The sequence below is a fragment of the Eschscholzia californica genome, unplaced genomic scaffold, assembly GCF_041429995.1.
Source record: "Eschscholzia californica isolate CP2 unplaced genomic scaffold, dmEscCali1.0.p SCAF_2, whole genome shotgun sequence".
NCBI lineage: Eukaryota > Viridiplantae > Streptophyta > Magnoliopsida > Ranunculales > Papaveraceae > Eschscholzia > Eschscholzia californica.
Genome location: NW_028238309.1, coordinates 1129532 through 1152959, shown reverse-complemented (window position 1 = coordinate 1152959; position 23428 = coordinate 1129532). Strand labels below are relative to the sequence as shown.

Below are 23428 nucleotides of genomic sequence, written 5' to 3'. Positions count from 1 at the left end.
ATGAAGGAGGAGGAGGGAAATATGAAGATTGTAGTGAAAGAGGATGACAGATAGAATAAAGCTGTAATGAAGGAGGAGGAGGGAAATATGAAGATTGGAGTGAAAGAGGATGACAGATAGAATAAAGCATCATATTTAAACAGAAAATAAGTGAAATCACTTTGTTTAATTTCTTCTTTTTGTTGAACTAATCACTTAGTTAATTGAGAAAGATGATTCTTATTTATAGTTTTAGTATGCCCTGTCTCCAAGAAGAAATAGCATCGGTTGTCCACTTGTAATCATAATCAGATTAGGAGTGGGGGTTATTTCTAATTTTTTTTTTTGTTACTAATTTATTTCTAATTAGGAGAAATCATAGTAAAAGAAAATAGTCAGCAAAAAAGTTTAGGAGAAATCCTAAATCATCACACGCTCACTCTCACCCTCTCTCTCTCTCTCTCTCTCTCTAAATTTTCTCTTTCTAAAAGTATGAGAACCCCAATACTCAGGAGGTATGTGTTCATAAGAAATTCTAGATATTCTTCTCCTCTTCTATTTCTCTGTTTCTTTCTTTAATTGACTAAGGGAGCGTGGATTGGGACTTTCACAGACATTCATAAACAAAATGTCCCGTAGAAATTTCAAGACATTTCGGGTAATTTAGTATAGATAAAATATCTTCATAGACATTTTCATTTTTCAAGACATTGAATTTGTAGACAAAATATTTTTATAGACATTTCAAGATCTTGAATCAATTAACAAAATGTTTAACGCATGTTATATTTGTACTAATCAAAAATATATTTTTCGACTTTCGTAGACATCTGTGAATATTTATGGACATTGATAGACATTTAGTTGACATTTATTATTTTAATATTATTATTATTGTTTAATCACATTAAATAATATATTTGTACTAACATTTCAAAAATATATTTTTCGACTTTCGTAGACATTTGTGAATATTTATGGACATTGATGGACATTTATTATTTTAATATTATTATTGTTGTTTAATCACATTAAATAATATATTTGTACTAACATTTCAAAAATATATTTTTCGACTTTCGTAGACATCTGTGAATATTTTTGATCGAACAAAAAATAATGCTATGTCCGGCCGGAATCTCGGCTGAATCCCGACCGGGTGAGTTGGCTCCCTAGTCGGGCATAGCTAGTGACGTATTATGGGTTTTTGGTGATTACAAAATAATTTCTGAAGAAACATTTCATTAGGAATTAATCAAGACATCTTATATAACTTTAGAGTTATTGTTACATGTTGCAAATGCAAAATTCAACTTCATAAAAAAAAATGCAAAATTCAAATAGAGTATGATACCTTCATCAAAAAAAAAAAAAATAGAGTATGATACTTAGAACCACACGTTTAAACCAAAAAGAAAAAGAACCACACAAACTAATTTAACATAAATACTTAGACCTTCAGAGACCATGGAAAACTCTAAGGTCATGTTTGGCGAGCAAAAATCACGTGAGAATGAAATGTAACTATTGTTTGGCTCACAGGAATGCAGGGGAACTCGATTTCTCCAAGAGTGAGATTCTCCCAAATATAGTGATAGCAAAACTCAGGGAGGGGAGTGGACTTGTGATTCTCATTTCCGAGAATGATTTGGTTTAACATTTATGAACAATATTATCCTTCATAAAATATTAGAATGACTAGTATTAAAACCGTCTTTCACATAATATTCAACTAAAAATAATGTCTATTTACAACTATTAATTAAAGAACTTAAAAAAATAAATACTAATTGAGGAGCAATGTCAAATTCATGAACCTACTCGTGATACAAATGAGTAACTAATATGTTGTCTTCTTTCAACAAAAAAAACTACTCCATATGTTGTCTTTAATTAGATTTGCCTTCTCTTTAAAGAATTGGATCATGTTAGCAAAATATAACAATATTACCTTAAGACACATTTCATAATGATGTTTGGTGCACAAGTATCAGAATGCAATGACATTTGAAATCCAATACAAAAAAGAAAGGACATAAATTTCACTGCAGCCTGGTTAATATATAGTATATCTTTTTAGAAAAAATGAGTGAAAAACCCAAAAATCTAGACCCTAATAAGAAAAAAACCCACTCAAAAATAATAATGTCAAAAAAACCCATTTTTTGAACATTTTTCAAAATGTTCACAATATATGTAATTATGTTGTTAACAAGACAACATATTTTTTTCATAATTCCATTTTTACCCTTATATGTTGACAACATATATCATTGTGTTGTTATAAAATGTTGACAATATCTATAATAATGTCCCGACTTATTATAAAATGTTGGCGTCATATATAATGTTCTTAACAACATATATAATGTATTAGTCAAAATATTATTTGTTCGTTACGGATTTGTTAAATACAAAGGATAATATGCATAACATTTTAATTTTTGTAAAGGACAAATAAATAAATGCTTTAGTCTTTATATTTATGTCGAAGGCAAAACAAAAAATGCCGAAACCATTTATTTTTTCACAAGACAAATCGAAAAATGTTGTAGCCAAAATGTTTGTGTTAGTTTGTCTATGTAAAATGCAAAAGAAAAAAATGCGAAATATTTTGGCAAAACAATGTCTAAGCAAGAACGAATTTGTTCAAAAATTTACAAATTGTTGAGACAAACTAAGATTTGTTCAGAAATTTACAAAATTGTCGAAAGCAAACCAAAGATTGTTCAGAAATGTTCAAAATTGTTTTTGACGTTGATTTGGGCGGAAATTTTCATTTTGGAGGGTAAAATTGTATTTTTACCTTCTGAGTTTTTTCCTCATTATTATTTAGTATTGGGCCTGATTCTCTTTAACTTCCCCATTTTGGGCCTTATAATTACCGGCCCTATCTTTTTAAACCCAATTTTTTGTTTTAGGAAAATATTATTACTCATTAACCAAAAAAAAAGAAAAGAACTACTCCTACTTTCTAGTGTTCCAAATATTGCCTAAGCATAAGCGGCCGGCTGCCCCAGTGACGAGAAGCCAAATCAAAATTTGATACACAAAACTCAAAGAAAGGAGAAGAGGGAAAATCATGGGGATTGGTTCTTCTTCTACTTGTTCCTCTCTCTCAGTTACTAATCTAAATCCACTCATTCTTTCTCCCTGTAAATCAAAATCACCATTACTTCTCAATCCCACTAACCAAAATATATCTCGAATATTTCCTGCCCTTTTCCTTAGAAACCTCACTACCACAATCATGAACAATCAATCTTCAATTTTGTCTATGAAATGTGGAGATGTTGAAGTTGGACAAACCCAAGATGCTGGGATCAGTTCAATTGTTGATACCCTTAATTTGAATCATGATTTGGTTCATAAGTTGGTCTATGATGCTCTTGTTTGGAGTTCTCTCCATGGTCTTGTTGTTGGTCACAAAGGCATCCAGGTTTCTCTCTCTCTCTCTCTCTAACCTTCTTTCTCTCTCTACCCATTTGTTGTCTAGAACTGTTGAAATCAATATTGGGTTTGTCTTCTTTAAGTCAAGTTTTCATCTTTCTGATTAGAGCAATACTTTGTAGTTGGAAAATGGGATAGAGGGTATGTGGTTATGAATTTGATTTTAGTAGTGATGCATATTAAAGTTGCTTGTTTAGATTAAAAGTGTAGTTCTTGACCTGCAGAAATCAGGAAGAATTCCTGGGGTGGGAATGGTACATGCCCCCTTTGCCTTATTGCCCATGTCTTTCCCTCAAAGTCATTGGCAACAAGCTTGTGATGTAGCTCCTATCTTTAATGAGCTCGTCGATCGTGTTAGTTTGGATGGAAAGTTTCTGCAGGAATCTCTCTCTAGGTTCTCTCTCACTCACTCTCTCCCTCGCTCTATCTATATATATATATATTGTGAGCATTGTGCAATATGATCATTTGTTTAAGAAGCAATGATTGAATCAATGGTGATCAAATAGTATTCTCAAATGTCTTTATTCATATATTGCAGAACAAAGAAAGTGGATGCTTTTACTAGTAGACTCTTAGATATTCATTCCAAGATGATGGATATCAACAAAAAGGAGGTGTGTCCAGTGTCCTTACTTGGCATAAATAAATTTTTGGGTTATCTTGTAAAGTGATACTAATGTCGCTTCAATTACGGAAATAGGAAATTCGCTTGGGTTTACATCGATCTGATTATATGCTTGATTCTCAAACTAAAGAACTTCTTCAAATAGAGCTCAATACTATATCTTCTTCATTTTCTGGACTTAGCGGCCTTGTGAGTGAGCTTCACAGGTAAGCTACTTTCATTATCATTATGCAGAACCAGTTCTTCTTAGTGCACGGTGCACGCCCATGAAACTTTTTGCACTACTAGTTACTTACGAAACAAGTATCTTAAATCTAAGTTATTATTTTGCAGAAACTTACTTAAACACTACGGAGAATCACTTGGTTTAGATTTCAAAAGGGTTCCTGAAAATTCAGCCGCCAGTCAGTTTGCCGAGGCACTTGCTCTAGCATGGAAAGAATACAACAACCCCAGGTTGGAATTCATTACGATATGAGTCTTGTAAGATTTTTTTGATTTTACGTCTGACCAAAATATCATGACTTTTAGTTGTTCTTAGCTTCGCTATGTGTTTATACAGGTCTGTTATTCTGATCGTTGTTCAACCGGAAGAACATAACATGTATGACCAACACTGGCTTTCTGCAGTATTGAAGGAAAAATATCCTTTTCCCTTCACAATTACAGCTTACGTGAAAACGTATAGACACTTCTATTTAGTTCGTAAGAATTTTTGTTGCAGAACTATCATACGTTTTCATGATATTTATATGCTACTCTCGTTCGACAGAAGCTAGCTTAAAAACTCCATGACAAGATTTTCTGTATCTTTCTTAACTTTGTAACACACATGATGTGACAACAATTCGAAGAACTTTAGCGGAGATAGATGAACAAGGAGAGCTTCTACCAGATGGATCACTTCTTATGTACGTAATTACCTCGCATATCTATCTATTTCTTCTTATCTGTTATTTTCCGGAGATGAGCATGTGTGGTTTCACAGCAGTAGAATCGCCTTTTTCACCGTAATAGTTGGAATCTTTGTAACACAGAGGTGGGCAAACAGTTTCGGTTGTATATTTCAGAGCTGGTTATGCACCATATGATTATCCTTCAGAATCTGTAAGCACTTACCTTTCATTCTTCTACTTCAGTCTCATGATGGTTATGGACGGTGCTAAAAATGGTTTTCAGTGTGCTTATCCAGTTTATCTTCTTATCGATCAGGAATGGAGAGCTAGGTTACTAATCGAACAATCTTCTGCTGTCAAATGCCCATCGATTTCTTACCATTTGACAGGCACCAAGAAGATTCAACAAGAACTGGCAAAACCTGGTATACTTGAAAGGTACCTACATTTTCCCCCTTAACTTATCGCCTTCATAAAGATTAAAGATAGCTACTCACATTACTCATTTCTTTTGCTTCTTCTGTGAACAGGTTCCTTGAGAACAAGGATGACATTGCAAAAGTAAGGAAATGTTTTGCTGGATTATGGAGTTTAGATGATCAAAATATCGTGAAAAATGCCATAGAAAGACCGGAATTATTTGTCCTCAAACCCCAACGAGAAGGAGGAGGTTCGGCTCAGCTTTCTCTGAGCTCTACACTTTTTAATGTTTGTTTCGTTTCGAACTCTAATGTGAGTTATGGTATTCAGGCAACAACATCTACGGCAACGATGTTAGTGAAACTCTATTGAAATTGCAGAAGGAAGGAAGTGACGAACTTAACGCTTATATCCTCATGCAAAGGATATTCCCGACATCTTCTCCTGCACTTTTAGTCCGAGAAGGCATATGTCATCAAGACCATGCTATATCAGAACTGGGAATATATGGTGCTTATCTAAGGTACGATAGAATACAATCGAATAAAAACTGTTTCTTAAAATCCTTTTACGTGTTAATCAAACTTATCAAGTTTTAATCTTTCATTACCTTTCGAAGTTCAAATACTGTCACGTTTACGAGTTTGAGTCCACAGGAACAAGGAGAACGTCCTCATTAATGACAAAGCCGGTTATCTCATGCGAACGAAGGTATCATCGTCAGATGAAGGAGGGGTTGCTGCTGGATTTGCAGTCTTAGATAGTATATATCTGACATGATTGCTTCCTCTTAATGGAGTAAGTAACTATAGCGGTTTTCATCAATAGCCGGTAAACCTAGAAACTCTGTTTCCAAAATCCAAACCACATGAAATTAACTTATCCATTACAGAACATCCGACGAAGTTTATTGTGACGAACCCATGATTCTTTGACTGTAAATGTACAACCAAACTTGTTTTTTCTCCTTTTGTGTAATTTTAGTTGGAAATGCTCATGAGAACGAAATAAAGAGTTTAATGGATCTTCAATTTTACAATAAATCTTCAATTCTATTTGTCTTCATTTCTGGTTTACTTAAGTAGATAGTAAAGAGCTCAAACTGTACCGGTAAACCAATTCATTGTTATTAACATGCTTGAATAAGACGTTTTACAAGGAAAAAACGGCACAAGGATTATGTATAGTAACATCTTTCTCCTCGGCTCATGATAGATAACGTGCCATCTTCACTTCCTTCGTTTTGATCAAGTTGCAATTTAACCTATGTTTAGTTTACCTCAGACGGGGTATTCTGCAAATGTATGAATTTAGTTTTGATATATCAAACCCGGAATCAATTGTTTATTAGATACTTTCCCATCGATCTTTTACTCTGTTTTTTGCAGCCATCCCATCTGTAGACACAACACATGGTTTGAGCTAAAAAAATTTAACAGAAAAACTTCGATATGGGTTTGATAATGAAGAACCAAAAATGTACCTTCCATGCATACATCCCAAAGAATGCAATTGTATCCGCAGACCAAACAACAGCGAACGATTTCAAGAAAAACGGTATCAAAACATTTAGTAAAGGAACAAGAAGAAACAGATAGTTTAAAGCTTCCTTCTCATTTTTTGTGCAGTCACGAGCTCGTAGAGATGGTATTGCTGCAAAATCACAAGCTTGAAGTCATAAAAAGTACTCAAAGATTAGAAGAAAACCTCATCTGATCCGTGTTTTTTCGAGAAACAAAAGCGGGTAATGGGGAGAGAAGATTCGAACAAAAGAGAAACACGTCTGATTCGTGTTTTCTCAAGTAACAAAAACGGGTAAGAATGAAGTATCTAACTTACTGAACATCCAGATAGACCACATTCCCATTAATCTCCATATATCAGGCTCGTTCGATGGGAATATGACATTGAAAGAGAGTAGTCCACCTACCAACATTGAGACATATGCTTGAACTTCAAAAACAGTGTATAAAGTACTTCCAGGCACTGCTGGGTTCTTACTAGCACTAGAAGCTCTTGGTGCAAAAGTTGCAGCAGTTTTCTGAACAACCTGTTTAGTCAATTGAACATCACACAAAAACCTTCCAGTAAATGAGAAATTCCAAAACCCTAGTCTGAATTGTTTCAAGCCAAAATTCAGAATGTTTATTTTTGTCTCACTCGTTTGAATGAGTAATTCGGGTTGATTTGATTCAGACAGTTCAATTTAAGACGAGCCAGGTTCAGACAATGATAGAAAAACACAACTAAGTGAGAGCCAGATACGGGGTTTTGTTCTTGGCAAATGCTTCACGAGCCACCCAAAAAGCCTCAACCTGTGGGTTTGGGCCGGAGGTGTCATAAACGGGGACAATGTTGAAAACTGCTAAGGCTTGAGGCGCCGCAAGTAGTATTAGAGCCAAGGACGTCTCTTTGCCGACGGTGGAGGACTGTGATAGTGTCACATCACTTGCGAGAGTGCCTGGGCTATGGGTGTATGGTCAAACTTGGTTTCGCGTCACAATTGGTATCATTTTACATGAGAAATAGTGGCAAATCAAAATGACTTTAGACAGATTTTGAATTTTTCACAGAAACACAACAAACCTAAGAAGTTAAAAACCTTACCTTTTTAAGGTCTTTATCAATGGCAGGAGAAGCAGAAGGCTGAGAAGTTTTGGTTTCTTCCTTGGGTGGTTGTGATTGTTCTTGATTTTCTTCTGTTTCTTCAGCAATTGGTGTATTGGAACTGTTTGAATTTACTCCAATTTTTTTAATCTTTCTCTTGCAAATTTTGATATTGTTGTTGGGTTGGATTCTGTTTCTGGGTATGAATGAAACTGCAGCAAAATTTGAAAATCCGTTGGAAATTAACGGATACATTTTTATAATCTCTATTTCTAATGGTTTCTCATTGGGGAGAAGCTAGAGGAGATTACGAGAGCTTGAGAGAGAGAGAGAGAGAGAGAGAGAGATGAGGTGTGTATGGTGTGGTGGGCTTTTCCTTTGGGGGCAAACTCAAATGACCCATTTACCCTTGTCCTTTTTGGGAAAATTATACATATTTATGAGGATTTTGTCAAGTTACTTCCAATCATGATCTAATATCAATGTAGTCTACCTGGAGTGATTGAACGCTCACTCTATATAGAAGAGAAATCTTGAACTTGAGTATAAATAAAGTAAAGATAGAAATAAATGAACTCCGAGACCTTATATAATGGCTTTAAAGGTATTTATATAGCTTTTAGGGTTCAAAATATCTTTGTGATGACAATTATTGAGCTTACTGAATTCATGACGTATCTCATTTAATGATGTAATGACTCTTGAGTCAAGATAAAAAAAATTACTGTATGAGAGGATTGCGCATATAAGAGTTCCTTATTGTTGCGATATTGTATCTTTACTTCAGGGTCCAACGGTTTTAAAAGACAAGGAGATGCTATATTCCTTATAAAGGGCACCCAATTTGGCTTCACACAAATCTACGCTTTATATCACAATTTCCCAAGACCAAATAAGAGACTATCTCGCTGATAATATTTTACAGATGTGTGCATACTAGCCTTCTGTGCTGCTAGTGATATCGTTTGTTTGTTTCAGGGTCTCACGTTTCTAAAATGCGAAAAAAGTGTTTAATTCGTTAAAAACGGCATCACATTTTGTCTCTCACTAATTGAAAATCGCTCTATAACATAACTTCCTAAGATCATATCACAACAGAAACTATTTTGCTAACAAAGTTTTATAAGATTGTACAAATTTACTTTTCTGTTGTTACCGATATCGTTTGCTCTGACACTTCAATTATTTAAAACTTTATAATGTTTCAATAAGAGTGCTAACGAGAGTGAATTTTTTTTTTGTGAAAGTGTCAACGTGCCTCGAACTCTTGACTTTTAGGGTGGAAGACTAAATCTCTTACCATTTCAACCAAGAGTTGTTGGCGGAGCTTCGTCTCCCAGTGATGTGAGATTGTTTTAAAATATGTAGACACAAGGATTATTGCATAAATAATTAAATATGTACCACTATATGGACCAACTATTCAATTCCCCTTTTACTTGCTAACAATTCCAACAAAAAGAAAAACACAAAAGTGATTAACGAAAGTAGTTAATAAAACACGGATTACTGCATCCTAATACCAAAATTACCTTGATCACCTTTTATCACAAAAAAAAAATTACCCATGGAAAAAAAAACTCTGCATTGGTAGACAATAAATTATGTGTTTTGTGATTTTCCCAGGATGAATTTCTGTTTTTTTCTGAACTTTTTAATCGAAATCAATGAAACCCATTAAGGAATTTCTGTTTTTTCTAATCTATCATGAAATGATAAGGAAAAGGTTTTGGTGATTTTTAGAGATGGGTATTTGTTTTTCTTAGAGATGGTTGAGAGTTCATCCATTAATCTGGGAGATTTGGTGGCGATGGTTATGAAAAACATGAGATTGTGAAGATTGTAAGGAGATAGAAAGAGAGAGAGGTCATAATGGGGAACTTCCTTGGAGGGTTTCTTTTGCCTCTATTGCTTTTAACAGGTAAGAAACTAGTTTCCAAGTTGATTATTAAATTCTCATTTATAAGTTGATTTTCTCTAGTTTTAGTTGTTTTCTTAGACCTGATTTTAGTTATTGCGAGAATGATCCCACATGACAGAAGGGTGATTTAGTAACCAAGAATATAATGTCTAGGTCTTCTCGACTCATTAGCAATTGGTTTTGAGTTGGATGATTTAACATCCTATCAGAGCTACCCCACACTTGAGGAGCGTGTGCGAATAGTTCCACATGGGAGAAGGGCGATCTATTTGGTATAAGGTTTAACATGAAGATTCTAATATTTAGTAACTCATGGCAATAAGGTTTATAGTAATCATATTATAACCATGTAAGATCTGTTGGTATTTCAGTTTCTTAGTATAAGATATAAAATCGAAAGCGAAGTTGCTATGGATGATTAGGATTAGTAACCACTAGCATATCTTTTGTCTCTTGCAGCTGCTTTACTCAACTGGAGTTTGATATCTTTTGTCGAAATGTTGGTTTTTCTTACGATTCAATTTTATGCTCCCAAAACAGGTAAACTTTAATGGATTCCTTCTTTTTCTTTCCACATTCTTCACATATAGCGGTTTGATGATCTATGCCGACATTGCTACTTATCAATTTTTCTTTTTGGGGTTTGTGTACCTAAGTTTTTGTTTGTCTGTAATAACAAGTAATGAAGATGGTCTTTCTCGCCTATAATGTAATTGATAATTTTACAGGAGTATGTGGTCATAAGCACGAGACTACGTTATTCTATATTATTATCTTTTCTCTACTAGCTACCCTATCACAAGTGATATTCCTTACAATTTGGTCTATTGAGGGCGAGGATTGTGGTATAACGGAAGCATGGTGGGCAAAGCTAGTTGGATTTGTTAGGTAAATTCATGTGCCTTATCTATTTCCTTAACGAGATAGTCGTTTTCATTAGTAATATGCTTGCATTATGAAGAGAACACTTTGTGCATATTAAAGTAGAATTTTTTGCAGGGTCCACCCTTGGGGGTCTTCATCCATAGTTTATTCTATGTGTGTACAACTATTGGTGGCAATTGTTTCGTTACTTCATATCCACGGCAGTAGACTTGGTCTGGTTTCACGGAAAGGGTCTTGTTGGGGGCATTTCTCATCATCTATTGAGCGTTTAGGTTTGTCTAGTTATTCAAACCCTTCAACATTTTGGATTGAAATAAGTTTAGTAAGTGGAATGTTTTTTTATCACAAAAAGATCCAGTGGATATATTGATTTCAGAATAACTACTTCCAAACAATAGGTTTCGGTTGGTGTGCCCTCGTTAATCACCTAAAGAACATGATTTACTGCGACGCTCTCATGCGAGATTTTCAAGCCATACTGGTGGAACCAAATCTTGTAACTCGCGACAAACTTGTCAACATTTATGAATTTGCTCTCACTAATTAAACCAATACTACCATGTGGCCGAGTCCAGAAGACATCTATAGTTTGGAGTCTCCTGTCTTGTTATATCTTTTATCAGTTTAATGACGGTTGAGATGTACTAAGTCGTAAACACTTAAATTACACTTTATTTATGATAATCATCTTGAAACTTTAACTTTCGTTACTGATTTGAAATATTTCTTATCATCCTATGTGGAAGGTTCTCATCTCAGGGTCGGCTGCTGCTTATATTTGCCTGCCATTCAGCTGGTTGTTGGTATCAGTCACCCATCCTGGATTTCTCTACCGTTCTTTATATGTAGCTGTGTTGGTTTGGTTGATTGGTCTCTCACAAGCAACTTTTTGGGCCTCTTTCGGTAGGTGCTTTGATTTTTTTTCCTACTCCAGATAGTTTGATCTTTATTCGCTTTAATTTATTCTTGGTTCATTCCGTTGCTTACTTTAAATGTGGATGGTTTGGAAGGTGGTGGAGGCATCTTTTAGTATATGCAGCATTCAATCTCGTTATACTATATATATACCAACTCCCTGTGGAATTCCCAGTTATGTTCCAAACATTAGCGGGCTTTATTGGGCTGTACAAAATATCTGCATCCACAGATTGGCCGGAAATCTCTTTTTGTGCATCTCTTCTTATTTTCTACTTAATGGTATGTATCTGGTTGTGATGTCCTTATTTTTGTTCATAGGTTTCATGAGATTTTGGTATGTCAAAATATTGTAATTAGGTTAGTTTTGTCAGTGTCTCTTGGCTTGAAAGATGAACATCTCGATGCCTCTTTCGTTACCTTACCCATGCATCTTATTTGTTCTTGACAAGTTATAATTGTTTTCCTCTCTAACAGTTATCCACCGTCAAGTGCGACCTTGTGGAAATGGATTTTATTATGACCACAGAAAACAGCAGCTTGACAGAGCAACTTCTTCCATCAAGACATTCGTTTTTCATTCGTGAATCAAGGTTTTTCCTGGATTCATCTATCGTTTTTATCTTATTTGTACTCAGCAAATAGGATCAACTAAGAGACTTCTGACAGTGTAAATTAACTAAAGCAACAAAATCTGTTTACGTTGATAAAAAGGAAACGGTTGAGGTTAAGTATCTAAAGGCCATCGACTTTGCATATGTATCATGAAATTACTATATTTGTACAAATAAAACAAAGCTAAGAGAACACTTCTTCGGGACCTTATTCCAAGGTCAATAAGTTGCTCAAGATTTCTTATTTATGTCCATCTCTTCACGGCACGACCTGTGTCTGGTTGTGCCGTATCGACTCGCCATGGGTTAAACAGGGCATGTCGTGGTTGGACTTTAGGACACAAGCTATGTTTCACCCAGCCTGCCACGGACCGTGCACGGCACAACGCGTGAAACGACCCACGATATGCCAACCCGCCACAAGAACGACCAAATACGGGAAACAAATCTTTAAAGTGATTATTATTTTAAGTTGTTTTATGTCCTATTTTGGGAAGAACAACACGATCCAACCAATTAAAACTATAGACTGTGTGTCCTACTGGAGAGTTAGATGGAATTTGGTTAACCCCGAGTGACTAAAATGGCATAAGGAATGTGCTCCAAGGTATCAGGTTGCATCTTATTCATTTTGGTCAACTTATTTCAGTTTTGTATTTTGGAGCCTTATTTGCAAGATTTCATCGTACCTTGCTAAAGTTTACTGAATTTCTTTGTGATGATTTACAGATCAGGTGTAAGACACACCAATATGCTATTAAGGGGAGCAGTTTTTCGAACTTTTAGCATCAATTTCTTTACATACGGTTTCCCGGTAGGCATTTCATGACAATTTAATCTTTAGTTTTTTGAGTAATAGAGGCATACCTTTTTTTTCAAATTGGACATAGGTTCTGGCTCCTTCCATTAAAAGATATAGGCCCCCTGAGTTGTGTCGTATAAGTTTGGCATACCAAACAAAGATTTGTGGAGGGGAATATCTTTTTCCGAAGAAGAGGAACATATTGTATACTAATTAACAATACTGTTCAACAAGGAATGAGATTTCGGTTTCGGGGAAATGGAAATATTTCACTCATTTGGACCGAAATATTTCAAATTTATTTCTTTGACAATGCATTGTTAAGACAAACTTAGTTAAATTTTGGTTTCAATGGAAATTTTGGTAGGCCTGGAAATGGAAATATTTCTCTCATTTCGACCAAAATATTTCGAAAATTTTATTCCTTACTGTTCACTACTTGTGTAATTGATTTTATAGCAGTTTCTCTTAGTACTTTTATGTTTAGCTTATGTGTAAAATTTGCAGTGTTAAATACTACAGGTTTCGCTGATTGCTCTTTCTGTTTGGAGTTTCTATTTTACAAGTATATGTGCATTTTGGTTACTCGTGTATGTGGGCTACGTTCTATATGCCTTCCCCACATTCTTTCAACTGCACCATTTAAATGGGTTGCTTCTTGTCTTTATTCTCTTGTGGGCTACGAGCACCTACGTCTTCAATGTGGCATTTACTTTCCTGAATAAGGAGTTTTGGGAGGTACTACTCTAGTCTTCTAGGTTAGGGGAAATTTAGTAGCTACATTTAATAGAAGTGATCAATGATTCAATAGGGTTGTGAACTTCTTATGGAACTTTAATTGCAGGACATGGAGACTTGGGAAACAATTGGTTTCTGGCATTATCCAATTCCGGGATTTTTCCTACTTGCACAATTTTGTCTTGGAATTCTTGTTGCGATCGGTAATCTAGTGAATAATACTGTCTTTATGTACTTGTCCGACGTGGATACCCGACCTTCCAATGGAGAGCTTAACATAGAAGGTGATGACTTAAAACTTGAAATGGCTCCTGGTGGATTATTTAAGTTGTGATGTATCTGCTACGAATTCTATTTTTATTGATCGCACACTTTGTGCGGATCATTCGGTTGTATATTCATACATTTGACTTTTTGCTAGAATTTCAGAGGGAGAAGAGACCAAGGTACTGATCATCGCTACAATTGCATGGGGATTGCGGAGAAGCTCCCGTGCTGTCACTCTGGCACTAATATTTTCTCTGTCAATTAAACCTGGACTTATCCATGCTGCCTACTGTATGTACAGTCCGACTTTACTCAGTTTAGATGGTTTTTGAATTATTTGGTTGTTTGATCTTCGTCAGATAAGCTTGTGTATGTTGGTGATTAGTGTACCTTCAAAATCCGCTAATGAACAATTGGTATTAGTATGCCACAAGTTCTGAGAGGTTTCCTATTCTTGTCTTTGAGTCGGGTCTGTTGTTCCGCTGACTAATGCTAAAAGGAAAATGAGTTTCAGGGAATTTTAGTGTGGTTCATAATATAATAGCTTTTCAATATGCAACTTATTAACTATATATGGTGAGAATTCTGCAGCATTTACTAATGTTTGCCAATAACTTTTATGTTTCAGTGGTTTTCTTTATGATGTTTCTCTTGAGCCCCAATATCAATAGAAACATACGCCAATCCCTAATAATTCTATGCGAGGTACATTTCGCTCTATTGTACATCCTTCAGCTTACTCTTATCTCCAGTACTCTGGAGGAAAGAGGATCTTTCTCCATGGAAATTCTCTCACAGTTAGGTATGCGATTTTGTCTGCTCTTTCATTGTTAAATCCTGTATATCTTCACATGTAGGTTTAAACTGGTACGACGATTCATTTTTTGTATGAAATTATAAGAAATAAACTGAAAGAAAGGATCTACCATTTTTGCGAGAAGTTCATCTGAAGCTGTCTTTAACTCTGGTTTTGTCTTGTTTAATTGTGTGCACTTATTCCTAATTGATGCAGGTCTCCTGGACCCTCCTACTTTTTGGGATTTCTTGCCAATAGCTGCACTTTTGTGCTTCTGTGTGATTCATCATCACGGGTTTGAAATGCTTTTCTCCTTCTCGGCAATTGTGAAGCACATGCCTTGCACTCCTGTGGGGTTTAGCATCTTGAGAGCTGGTTTGAACAAATCAGTTCTACTTTCAGTCTTTGCATCCAAAACAGTTGGTGGGAGCCATCCCAGTAGATCGTCATATGGTAAATACTGCATTCCCAGTTAAAAAATACTGCATCCACAATTGATTTTAGTAGAGATGGGAAACAAATACTCTTTCTGACAATAGGTCAGCTGTCAGCATATTTATCTAAAAATGACAAAATTTATTGTATAAGGAGAAAATTGGCCGAAACTTCCTAGGCCAAATATTCTTTCGTAAAAAAAAAATCCATCAATCTTTTTTTAGGCTTCAGCTCCCTATGTAAGGTTTGTACTGGTTTGTACTGAGTGAGTTTGCAGATAGTATGTAAAATGAGCCCAACCCTAGAAAAACATTGACATGTCTTTTTTGACCAAGTCCAACAAGAAATTGGGTCTTCGACTCAATTTCCTATTCTTGAAAACGGAGTTTTATTTACCCACATGCCACAAGGTTTGCATCTGCATTTACATTACTTACATGATTAAGCAATCCAAGTTAATTCCATACAGGAGATTTCTCATTCTCGTTCATGTGTTCTTTCAGAGAGGAGACTAGCAACATATCTCGCTGCAATAAGTCAGATGTTTTTATCCGCTTACCGCTCTTATGGGACTTACATTTCGTTTTTGACAATTCTCATCACAGTGTACCGTATGAAGCCCAACTATATATCATTTGGTTACCTTTTCTTCCTTCTACTTTGGATAACTGGGAGACAACTTGTAGAGGCAACAAGAAGACGTTTATGGTTTCCCTTAAAAGTGTATGCTATTTTAGTGTTTCTATTCATTTACAGCTTGAGCATCTTCTCCAGCTTTACGGCATGGCTGGCAGGAATCATTGACATATGTGCTGATTTGGGCTATAATCCTGAAGCATCATTGCTGGAAAATATTAAGGAACCTCTAATTGTTCTACTTGTAATGCAACTTTATAGCTATGAAAGGAGACAGAACAGATATAACCGAGAAATTGATCCCGGGCTATCGCAAACTGGATTACTGGGGTTTATCAGACGTCTTCTGATATGGCACAACGAAAAGATTTTGTATGTTGCTGTATTCTATGCATCGGTATCTCCGATCAGTGTGTTTGGCTTTTTATATCTCCTTGGGCTTATTATCTGTTCGACTTTACCCAAAGCTTCTCGCTTGCCAGCCAAAATTTTCCTAGTTTACACAGGACTACTAGTGATAGCTGAGTACCTTTATCAGATGTGGGGTGAGCAAACTGAGATGTTTCCTGATCCAAAACAGACTACTCCGTTGACTTCCCTGGGTTTTCAAGTGTTCAATCCTGGGTTCTGGGGTTTGGAGTTGGGTTTCAGAGGAAAAATTCTCGTGATAGTTGCATGTACTCTTCAATACAATGTCTTCCATTGGTTGAAAACGATGCCAATTGCTCTGGTAAGTACAGAAAAATGGGAAGAGCCTTGTCCATTGTTTCTCTCAAGAGAAGATACTTTATATGATATTTCCATGTTTACGGAGGAAAATACGCTTCTGATGAATGAGAGTTTATTCTCTGAGAAAACTAGAGATCCTATGAGCAAACTGAGGTCATCCTTTAGCTTTGGCAGGTATACTAGACAAGATACTGCACCTTCTACAATAGGAAGCTTCGAGAGTAATATGCGGGAAAACTATGAAGAGACTAAGAAGTGGACTAAGAATCAAATTCTTGCTTCTAGAAAGGAGAGGTTTGAAATGCAAAAGACGACATTAAAAGTATACATGAAGTTCTGGACTGAGAACGCTTTCAACCTCTTTGGCCTTGAGATAAACATGATCGGTTTACTTTTTGCCAGCTTTGCCGTCTTAAATATAATTTCTATGCTTTATATTGTATCTCTTGCTGCTTGTGTTCTTCTGGGTCGTCATCTTTTACGTAAATTGTGGCCCATTTTCGTCTTTACATTTGCCTCTATTCTTACACTTGAGTACTTGGCCATATGGAAGGATCTAACATCTCGGGACCAACATGTGCCGAGTGAGACAAAAGTGCATTGCCACGACTGCTGGGCAAGCTCGATTATGCATTTCAACTATTGCAAAAGCTGCTGGCTAGGTACTTTTGCGATTCTTTCAAAAACTGATGCTTATTATGTTATTTGTTTACCTTTTCCATTGATGAGTAACACCAGCTTCATTTAGGGCGAGAAATGATCAACTCTTCAAATGGCTCTTCCATAATATAACTTTGATTTCACGAGTTATTAAAGTGAATCAGATGTTTAGGATTAAAGTTGACATCCTTGTATGGTGTCTCCTAAATCGTAATCAATTTCATAATCCAGAAAGTATAACAATATCTCTACTTACTAAGTTGTGGTATTATGCTACTGTAGGAATTATAGTCGACGATCCCCAAATGCTTATAAGCTACTATATTGTTTTTATGCTTGCATGCTTCAAACTCCGTGCTGATCGATGTGCCAGATTGTCAGGATCACATAAATTTCATCAAATGATGTCTCAATTTAGAAGTGCATTAGTTTGGAAAGATCTTTCGTTCGAAACTAGGAGCTTATGGACATTTTTTGACTACGTGAGACTTTACACTTACTGTCATTTATTGGATATTGTGCTCGCCTTGATATTAGTTACTGGGACCCTTGAGTATGACATTTTACATCTTGGTTATCTTGCTTTCGCTCTGATTTTCTTTCGGTTGAGGCTTGAAATTCTAAAGAAGAAAAATCAAATCTTTAAGTATCTGCGTATGTATAATTTCGCTCTTATCGTTCTTTCTCTCGCCTATCAGTCTCCTTTTCTGGGTAATGCCAGTGAAGAGAAGTATAAAGAAATAGGTCGTATGTATGAGATGGTTGGATTTTATAAATATGATTACGGGTTTCGTGTAACATCAAGATCTGCATTGGTTGAGATTATCATCTTTATGCTAGTCTCGCTTCAATCGTACATGTTTTCCTCCCAAGAATTTGATTACGCTTCTCGATATATTGAGGCAGAGCAAATTGATGCAATAGTTCGTGAACAAGAGAAGAAAGCTGCATGGAAAACGGAGCAACTGCGGCATATCCGCAAGTCCGAGGAAAAGAAACGTCAGCGTAACTTGCAAGTCGAGAAAATGAAATCCGAGATGCTCAACCTTCAGATCCAGCTCCACGGCATGAACTCAACAAGAAACTGTGCTAATTGCTCTCCAGAAACTGAAGGCCTCAGAAGAAGAAACTCTTCTTTAAATGAAAAAAAGGAGACGGAAATTCCAGGTGAAAAGAAAATCATCAATCGGAAGAAAGACTTGGATTATAAGTTAGATTCTTTGTTTCACTTCGAAACACAAGATTTGCTTACCAACATGGAAAGTCCATTTACTTCTGCTGTACAGTTGCTAGGTGATAGTGTATCTCAGGTACAACTTCTGGGGAATCAGGCAGTTACTAATCTTGTAAGCTTATTGAACATAGCTGACGGAGATTCAGAAACGATTGAAATCTCCTCTTCAGACGACGAGACAGAGAGACAGAAAAGGAGTTTTCACCGGTTGGATCAATCATCTCCCGTCCAATCAGATAGTGAAAGGGCGGCATCTGAAGCTGCAAGCAGGCGAATCGGGAGGGTCTTCCATTACATATGGGCTCAGATGCGATGGAATAATGACGCTGTATGTTACTGTTTCTTTGTTCTTGTCTTTGTCTGGAACTTCAGTTTGCTTTCTATGGTCTATTTAGCCGCAGTCTTCTTATACGCTCTCTGTGTAAATACTGGTCCAAGTTACACTTTCTGGGTAATTATGCTAATGTACACCGAGGTTTATATTTTACTACTCTACCTCTATCAAATTATCATTCAACACTGGGAGTTAGAAATACATTGGGAGTTACTGCATAAATTAGGATTTGCGAATCAAAAAATCGTTTCTTCTTTTGTGGTAAGGACATTACCGCTCTTTCTGGCGTATGTGTTTACTCTCTTGCAGTGCTCTATTAATGTGAAAGATGGTGAATGGATATCTGTTATGGAATTCAAATTTTATAGAAAAGGCAATAGCCGTAACGAAGACGTGATCGAGAAACCTAGTCGGACAGAGAGAGCAGAGAGTCTGTTTATAATGCTAAGAAATTCCGTCCGAACAATGGTTAGAACATTCTCCAGGTACTGGAAATCGCTGACCCATGGAGCAGAAACTCCACCTTACTTTGTACAGATCTCAATGGTAGTTAATGAGTGGCCGGATGATGGAATTCAGCCGCAGCGGATCGAGTCAGGCTTAAACAAGTTGCTTAAAATCGTTCACGGTGAGAGATGCAAGGAAAAGAACCCTGATCTGTGCAGTTCTTCAAGTCGGGTTCGGATTCAAAGCATTGAAAGAAGTCAAGAAAATCCAAAATTAGCCTTGACAGTTCTCGAGGTTGTATATGCTTCCAATCAGACAAATTGCTCTCCAACAGATCTGTATAAGTCACTAACTCCAGCAATTGATGTGGCGAAGGAGATTATAAAAGCTGAACGTGTAGGTTTAGTCGATGAAATTGGATTTCCCTACCCAATAATCTCCATAATTGGGGGAGGCAAAAGAGAACTTGATCTGTATGCTTGCATTTTTTGTGCAGATTTGACTGTCTTCTTTTTGGTTGCCATTTTCTACCAATCTGTCATAAAACACAATAGCGAATTTCTAGAGGTGTACCAACTTGAAGATCAATTCCCAAAGGAGTTTGTATTCATCTTAATGGTAAGCTTACTTTCGGCCTTTTATTGTTCCCGCCTTCTTCAAAACAAGGAATTAAATTTCGAAATATTTCGTTCGAAATGACCCAAATATTATTTCGACAGAAATATTTCCATTTCCATGACTAACGAAATTTCCACCAAAACCGAAATTTCATTCTTGGCTTCAAAATACAAGAACTTTCTTAGCTCCCTAAGATGACTTCCATTTTTGTGCAGGTAATCTTTTTCTTGATTGTGCTTGATCGCGTTATTTACTTATGTTCCTTCCCCATTGGAAAAGTTGTTTTCTATCTTTTGAATCTCATCCTCTTCACATACACAATCACTGAGTATGCTTGGTCGATCGACCCTTCACACATACATGCGGGACAATTAGCTCTTCGTGCCATCTTTCTCACTAAGGCAGTTTCTCTAGCTCTACAAGCCATACAAATCCGATATGGGGTTCCCCATAGAAGTACATTATATCGGCAGTTCTTGACAAGTAAGGTGTCACAGATCAATTATTTGGGTTTCAGACTTTACCGTGCCCTCCCTTTCCTTTATGAACTAAGATGTGTACTTGACTGGTCATGCACAACGACATCTTTGACAATGTATGATTGGCTGAAGGTAATTCTTATGTAGCTTATAGCTTTCTTTTAAACACGAACAAGAATTTTGATTTATAATTCACATGAGAAGTGTTCTTCGAGGTTTGATATTTTGATTTCTGCTTAGTTGGAGGATATCCATGCTAGCTTGTATCTTGTCAAATGCGATGCTAATCTAAATAGAGCTAAACATCAACAAGGACAGAGACAAACAAAGATGACCAAGTGCTGCAGTGGAATCTGTCTATTCTTCGTATTGATCTGTGTAATCTGGGCTCCGATGTTGGTAAGAGACTTGAGAACAGTCTTTAAACATGAAAAATAAATGTCGAATTCGATTTGTTGTTTCCTGGACTTTTAGAAGAGGATGAACTCTGATATCATTTCAATCACAGATGTATAGCAGCGGTAACCCGACAAACATTGCCAATCCGATTAAAGATGCTAGCGTTCAAATTGATATTAAAACAAACGGTGGAAGGCTGATAATGTATAAAACCACACTGTGCAAAAAAATTTCGTGGGAAGATGTTGACGTGGATGTTGATCTAGATCCTCGAGGTTATCTAAACGCGTATAATGTAGATGATATCCAACTTATATGTTGCCAAACTGATGCAAGTAGTGTATGGCTTGTTCCTCCTATAGTTCTTCAAAGATTTGTTCAGTCCTTTGATATGCAGATGCGTATTGTTTTCTCCTGGGCATTTACTAGGGATCGTCCTAAAGGGAAGGAACTCGTGAGATATGAAGTTGTTCATGATCCTTCCCGAAGGCCTTCAGAAGTTGAAGCAGTTCTTAATGGTTCTACTAACAGTTTCAAGATACATGATGTTTATCCAAGATATTTCCGGGTTACTGGTTCTGGTGATGTCCGGCTTCTTGAACAAGAGGTATTGAGTTTCTCGGCATTGAACTCAAAATCAATAGGCAATGAGTTGACAGGTCTTGCTCATGACTCATGACACTTCCGTTGTCCATGTGGGATTATTCTCAACCTCTCAAGCGTGGCCTTTTTTGACCCTATTACGGTGTCTTTTTTGTTGGACAACATGGGGAAAGTCCTTGTTGTTCAGCCTAGTATTATTAAGTTTGTGGGTGCCGCAACTCAACCAATTGGTTGGTCACGAGACTTTTGTTGGTCCATGTGGGACTATTCTCACAGTATCCCATGCTAGGGATTTCCCATCATTGCCGATGCTATTAACTTATTTGAGGTCCTCTTTGTTGATTTTCCAAACTCTTCTAATGTTTGTTTTTTGTATTTATAGGTAGATCAAGTGAGCGGGGAACTTGTTTTGAATCGTGGGAGCACCGAATGGTGGTCCTTCCATGATATACATGCATCGAATGTTAGTGGATGTGGTGGATTGACAGGACCCATGGCTGTCATTGTATCCGAGGAAACACCACGTAAGTTTTACGACAATAACCAACATTATTTGGTTATTTGGTAATATACTTTAATGCTAATAAATTTCTTGATTTCTTCTTCGGTTCTTTATCCGGTCCTTGATATTTTTCAGAAGGTATCCTTGGTGATACTCTTAGCAAGTTCAGTATCTGGGGTCTATACATCTCTTTCGTGTTAGCCGTTGGTCGGTTCATAAGACTTCAATGTTCAGACCTTCGGATGAGAATACCCTTCGAAAATCTTCCATCTTGTGACAGGTGATATATATAAGTACCCTTTTTTCAGTCTAATTTAAGTGACAGTATCTGAACTAGATTGCGAACTTGGTATATATTCTTGTGAAAATTTGTTTGGAATTATCTTTTACGTGTAGGTTAATAGCGATCTGTGAGGATATCTATGCAGCAAGAGCTGAAGGTGAACTCGAAGTTGAAGAAGTTCTTTACTGGACCTTGGTAAAGATTTACAGGTCTCCTCACATGTTGCTCGAGTACACGAAACCTGACTAGATTCTGAAACAACGATCTCCATTTATTCTAGCCGTACTGGGCCTATTGGTGCGAGGAGTTCGACTAACATCCAGCACTGAAACAAGAACATAGATCGGAGAGAGCCCGTTCGGCCCTAGCAGCATTAGGAGCTTACAAGGTTTAACTCATGGAGCAGCAACGGTTATACAGGCGCTCACCCAGCAAAGCAAAATCTCGCCCCGGTGCTGAAGCAAGCAAAGCGTCAGGTCCTGATAATTGGATATGAGTCCATCTTGTTGTGACCAAATAGAACAGAAATAACATTTATATTCTGACAAACCATTTGAAAATATCTGATTCATGAAAAGATTTGTTGCTTCTCGTGTACACTTTTTCGTATTTCTCAGTTATTTGTCCTCGTTTATTTTGGGCCTGACTAACTCAGATAAACTTCCAAAGCCAAGCGCGGAAGTTTACGTTGATACGTCAAGAAGCTGAATCACACGTAGCCGTTAAGGCTCGCAGGCATATGAAATCACAGCTCGCAAACCAACCATTTGATTTCCTTTAATAGATCAAAAGTTTGACAGTATGAAGTAATACAGAAGGGGTCATTTTGGGATCTGGTCACTTTAGTGGGTCATTTTGGAATCTTTAAGGGGGCAAAATGGAATTAACTCTCTATTTTCTTAAATCAAGAAATAAATTCTAATTGATTTTTTTAATCATAAACTTCATATAAAAAAAGATAGTAAATTTATAAAGAGAAAATGTGTTTCATCGGTAAATAAACTTCTAGACATTTCTTTTTTTAGATACTCTGAAACTGTGTGCTGGTTTTTACAATCCGACTGCTTGAATTTACTATTTACCAGGGGCGCTGTAAGTTTCTATTTTATAATCTTTTCTACAGAAAGATTGTGTCGCCCATCTATAAATAC

General features: G+C 36.4%; 3 protein-coding genes across 5 annotated transcripts; 2 read left to right on the top strand and 1 right to left on the bottom strand.

The window, feature by feature from the left end:
* The first annotated feature begins 2945 nt into the window (after positions 1–2945).
* On the top strand, positions 2946–8144 carry LOC147555039 (glutathione synthetase, chloroplastic-like). 2 transcript variants are annotated; one of them, XM_086660420.1, is made up of 13 exons: positions 2949–3418; positions 3654–3823; positions 3971–4046; positions 4133–4263; positions 4391–4513; positions 4620–4700; positions 4888–4968; positions 5095–5164; positions 5270–5391; positions 5484–5623; positions 5704–5896; positions 6030–6171; positions 7002–8144. In XM_086660420.1, the coding sequence occupies exons 1-12, from the start codon at positions 3062–3064 to the stop codon at positions 6151–6153; spliced, it is 1668 nt and encodes a 555-aa protein (XP_086516546.1). In that variant the 5' UTR covers positions 2949–3061; the 3' UTR covers positions 6154–6171; positions 7002–8144. The 2 variants fall into 2 exon arrangements, with proteins under 2 accessions (XP_086516547.1, XP_086516546.1); XM_086660421.1 differs by lacking the exon at positions 7002–8144 and having other exon boundaries at positions 2946–3418; positions 6030–6416.
* Positions 6405–8235, bottom strand: RPH1 (resistance to phytophthora 1). The gene is made up of 4 exons (XM_086660422.1): positions 7981–8235; positions 7213–7423; positions 6857–7026; positions 6405–6770 (listed from the first exon to the last, which is right to left on the bottom strand). Exons 1-4 carry the CDS (start codon positions 8233–8235, stop codon positions 6744–6746), a joined length of 663 nt encoding a protein of 220 aa, XP_086516548.1. The 3' UTR covers positions 6405–6743.
* Positions 8236–9424: 1189 nt separating this feature from the next.
* Positions 9425–22874, top strand: LOC147555037 (piezo-type mechanosensitive ion channel homolog). 2 transcript variants are annotated; one of them, XM_086663112.1, is made up of 21 exons: positions 9425–9901; positions 10361–10441; positions 10630–10789; positions 10901–11058; positions 11533–11689; positions 11797–11983; positions 12179–12294; positions 13045–13129; positions 13640–13855; positions 13962–14139; positions 14285–14413; positions 14751–14924; positions 15135–15371; positions 15857–17380; positions 18285–20011; positions 20227–20622; positions 20731–20889; positions 20999–21496; positions 21875–22016; positions 22130–22274; positions 22391–22874. In XM_086663112.1, the coding sequence occupies exons 1-21, from the start codon at positions 9853–9855 to the stop codon at positions 22524–22526; spliced, it is 6654 nt and encodes a 2217-aa protein (XP_086519238.1). In that variant the 5' UTR covers positions 9425–9852; the 3' UTR covers positions 22527–22874. The 2 variants fall into 2 exon arrangements, with proteins under 2 accessions (XP_086519238.1, XP_086519237.1); XM_086663111.1 differs by having other exon boundaries at positions 17661–20011.
* Positions 22875–23428: the final 554 nt, after the last annotated feature.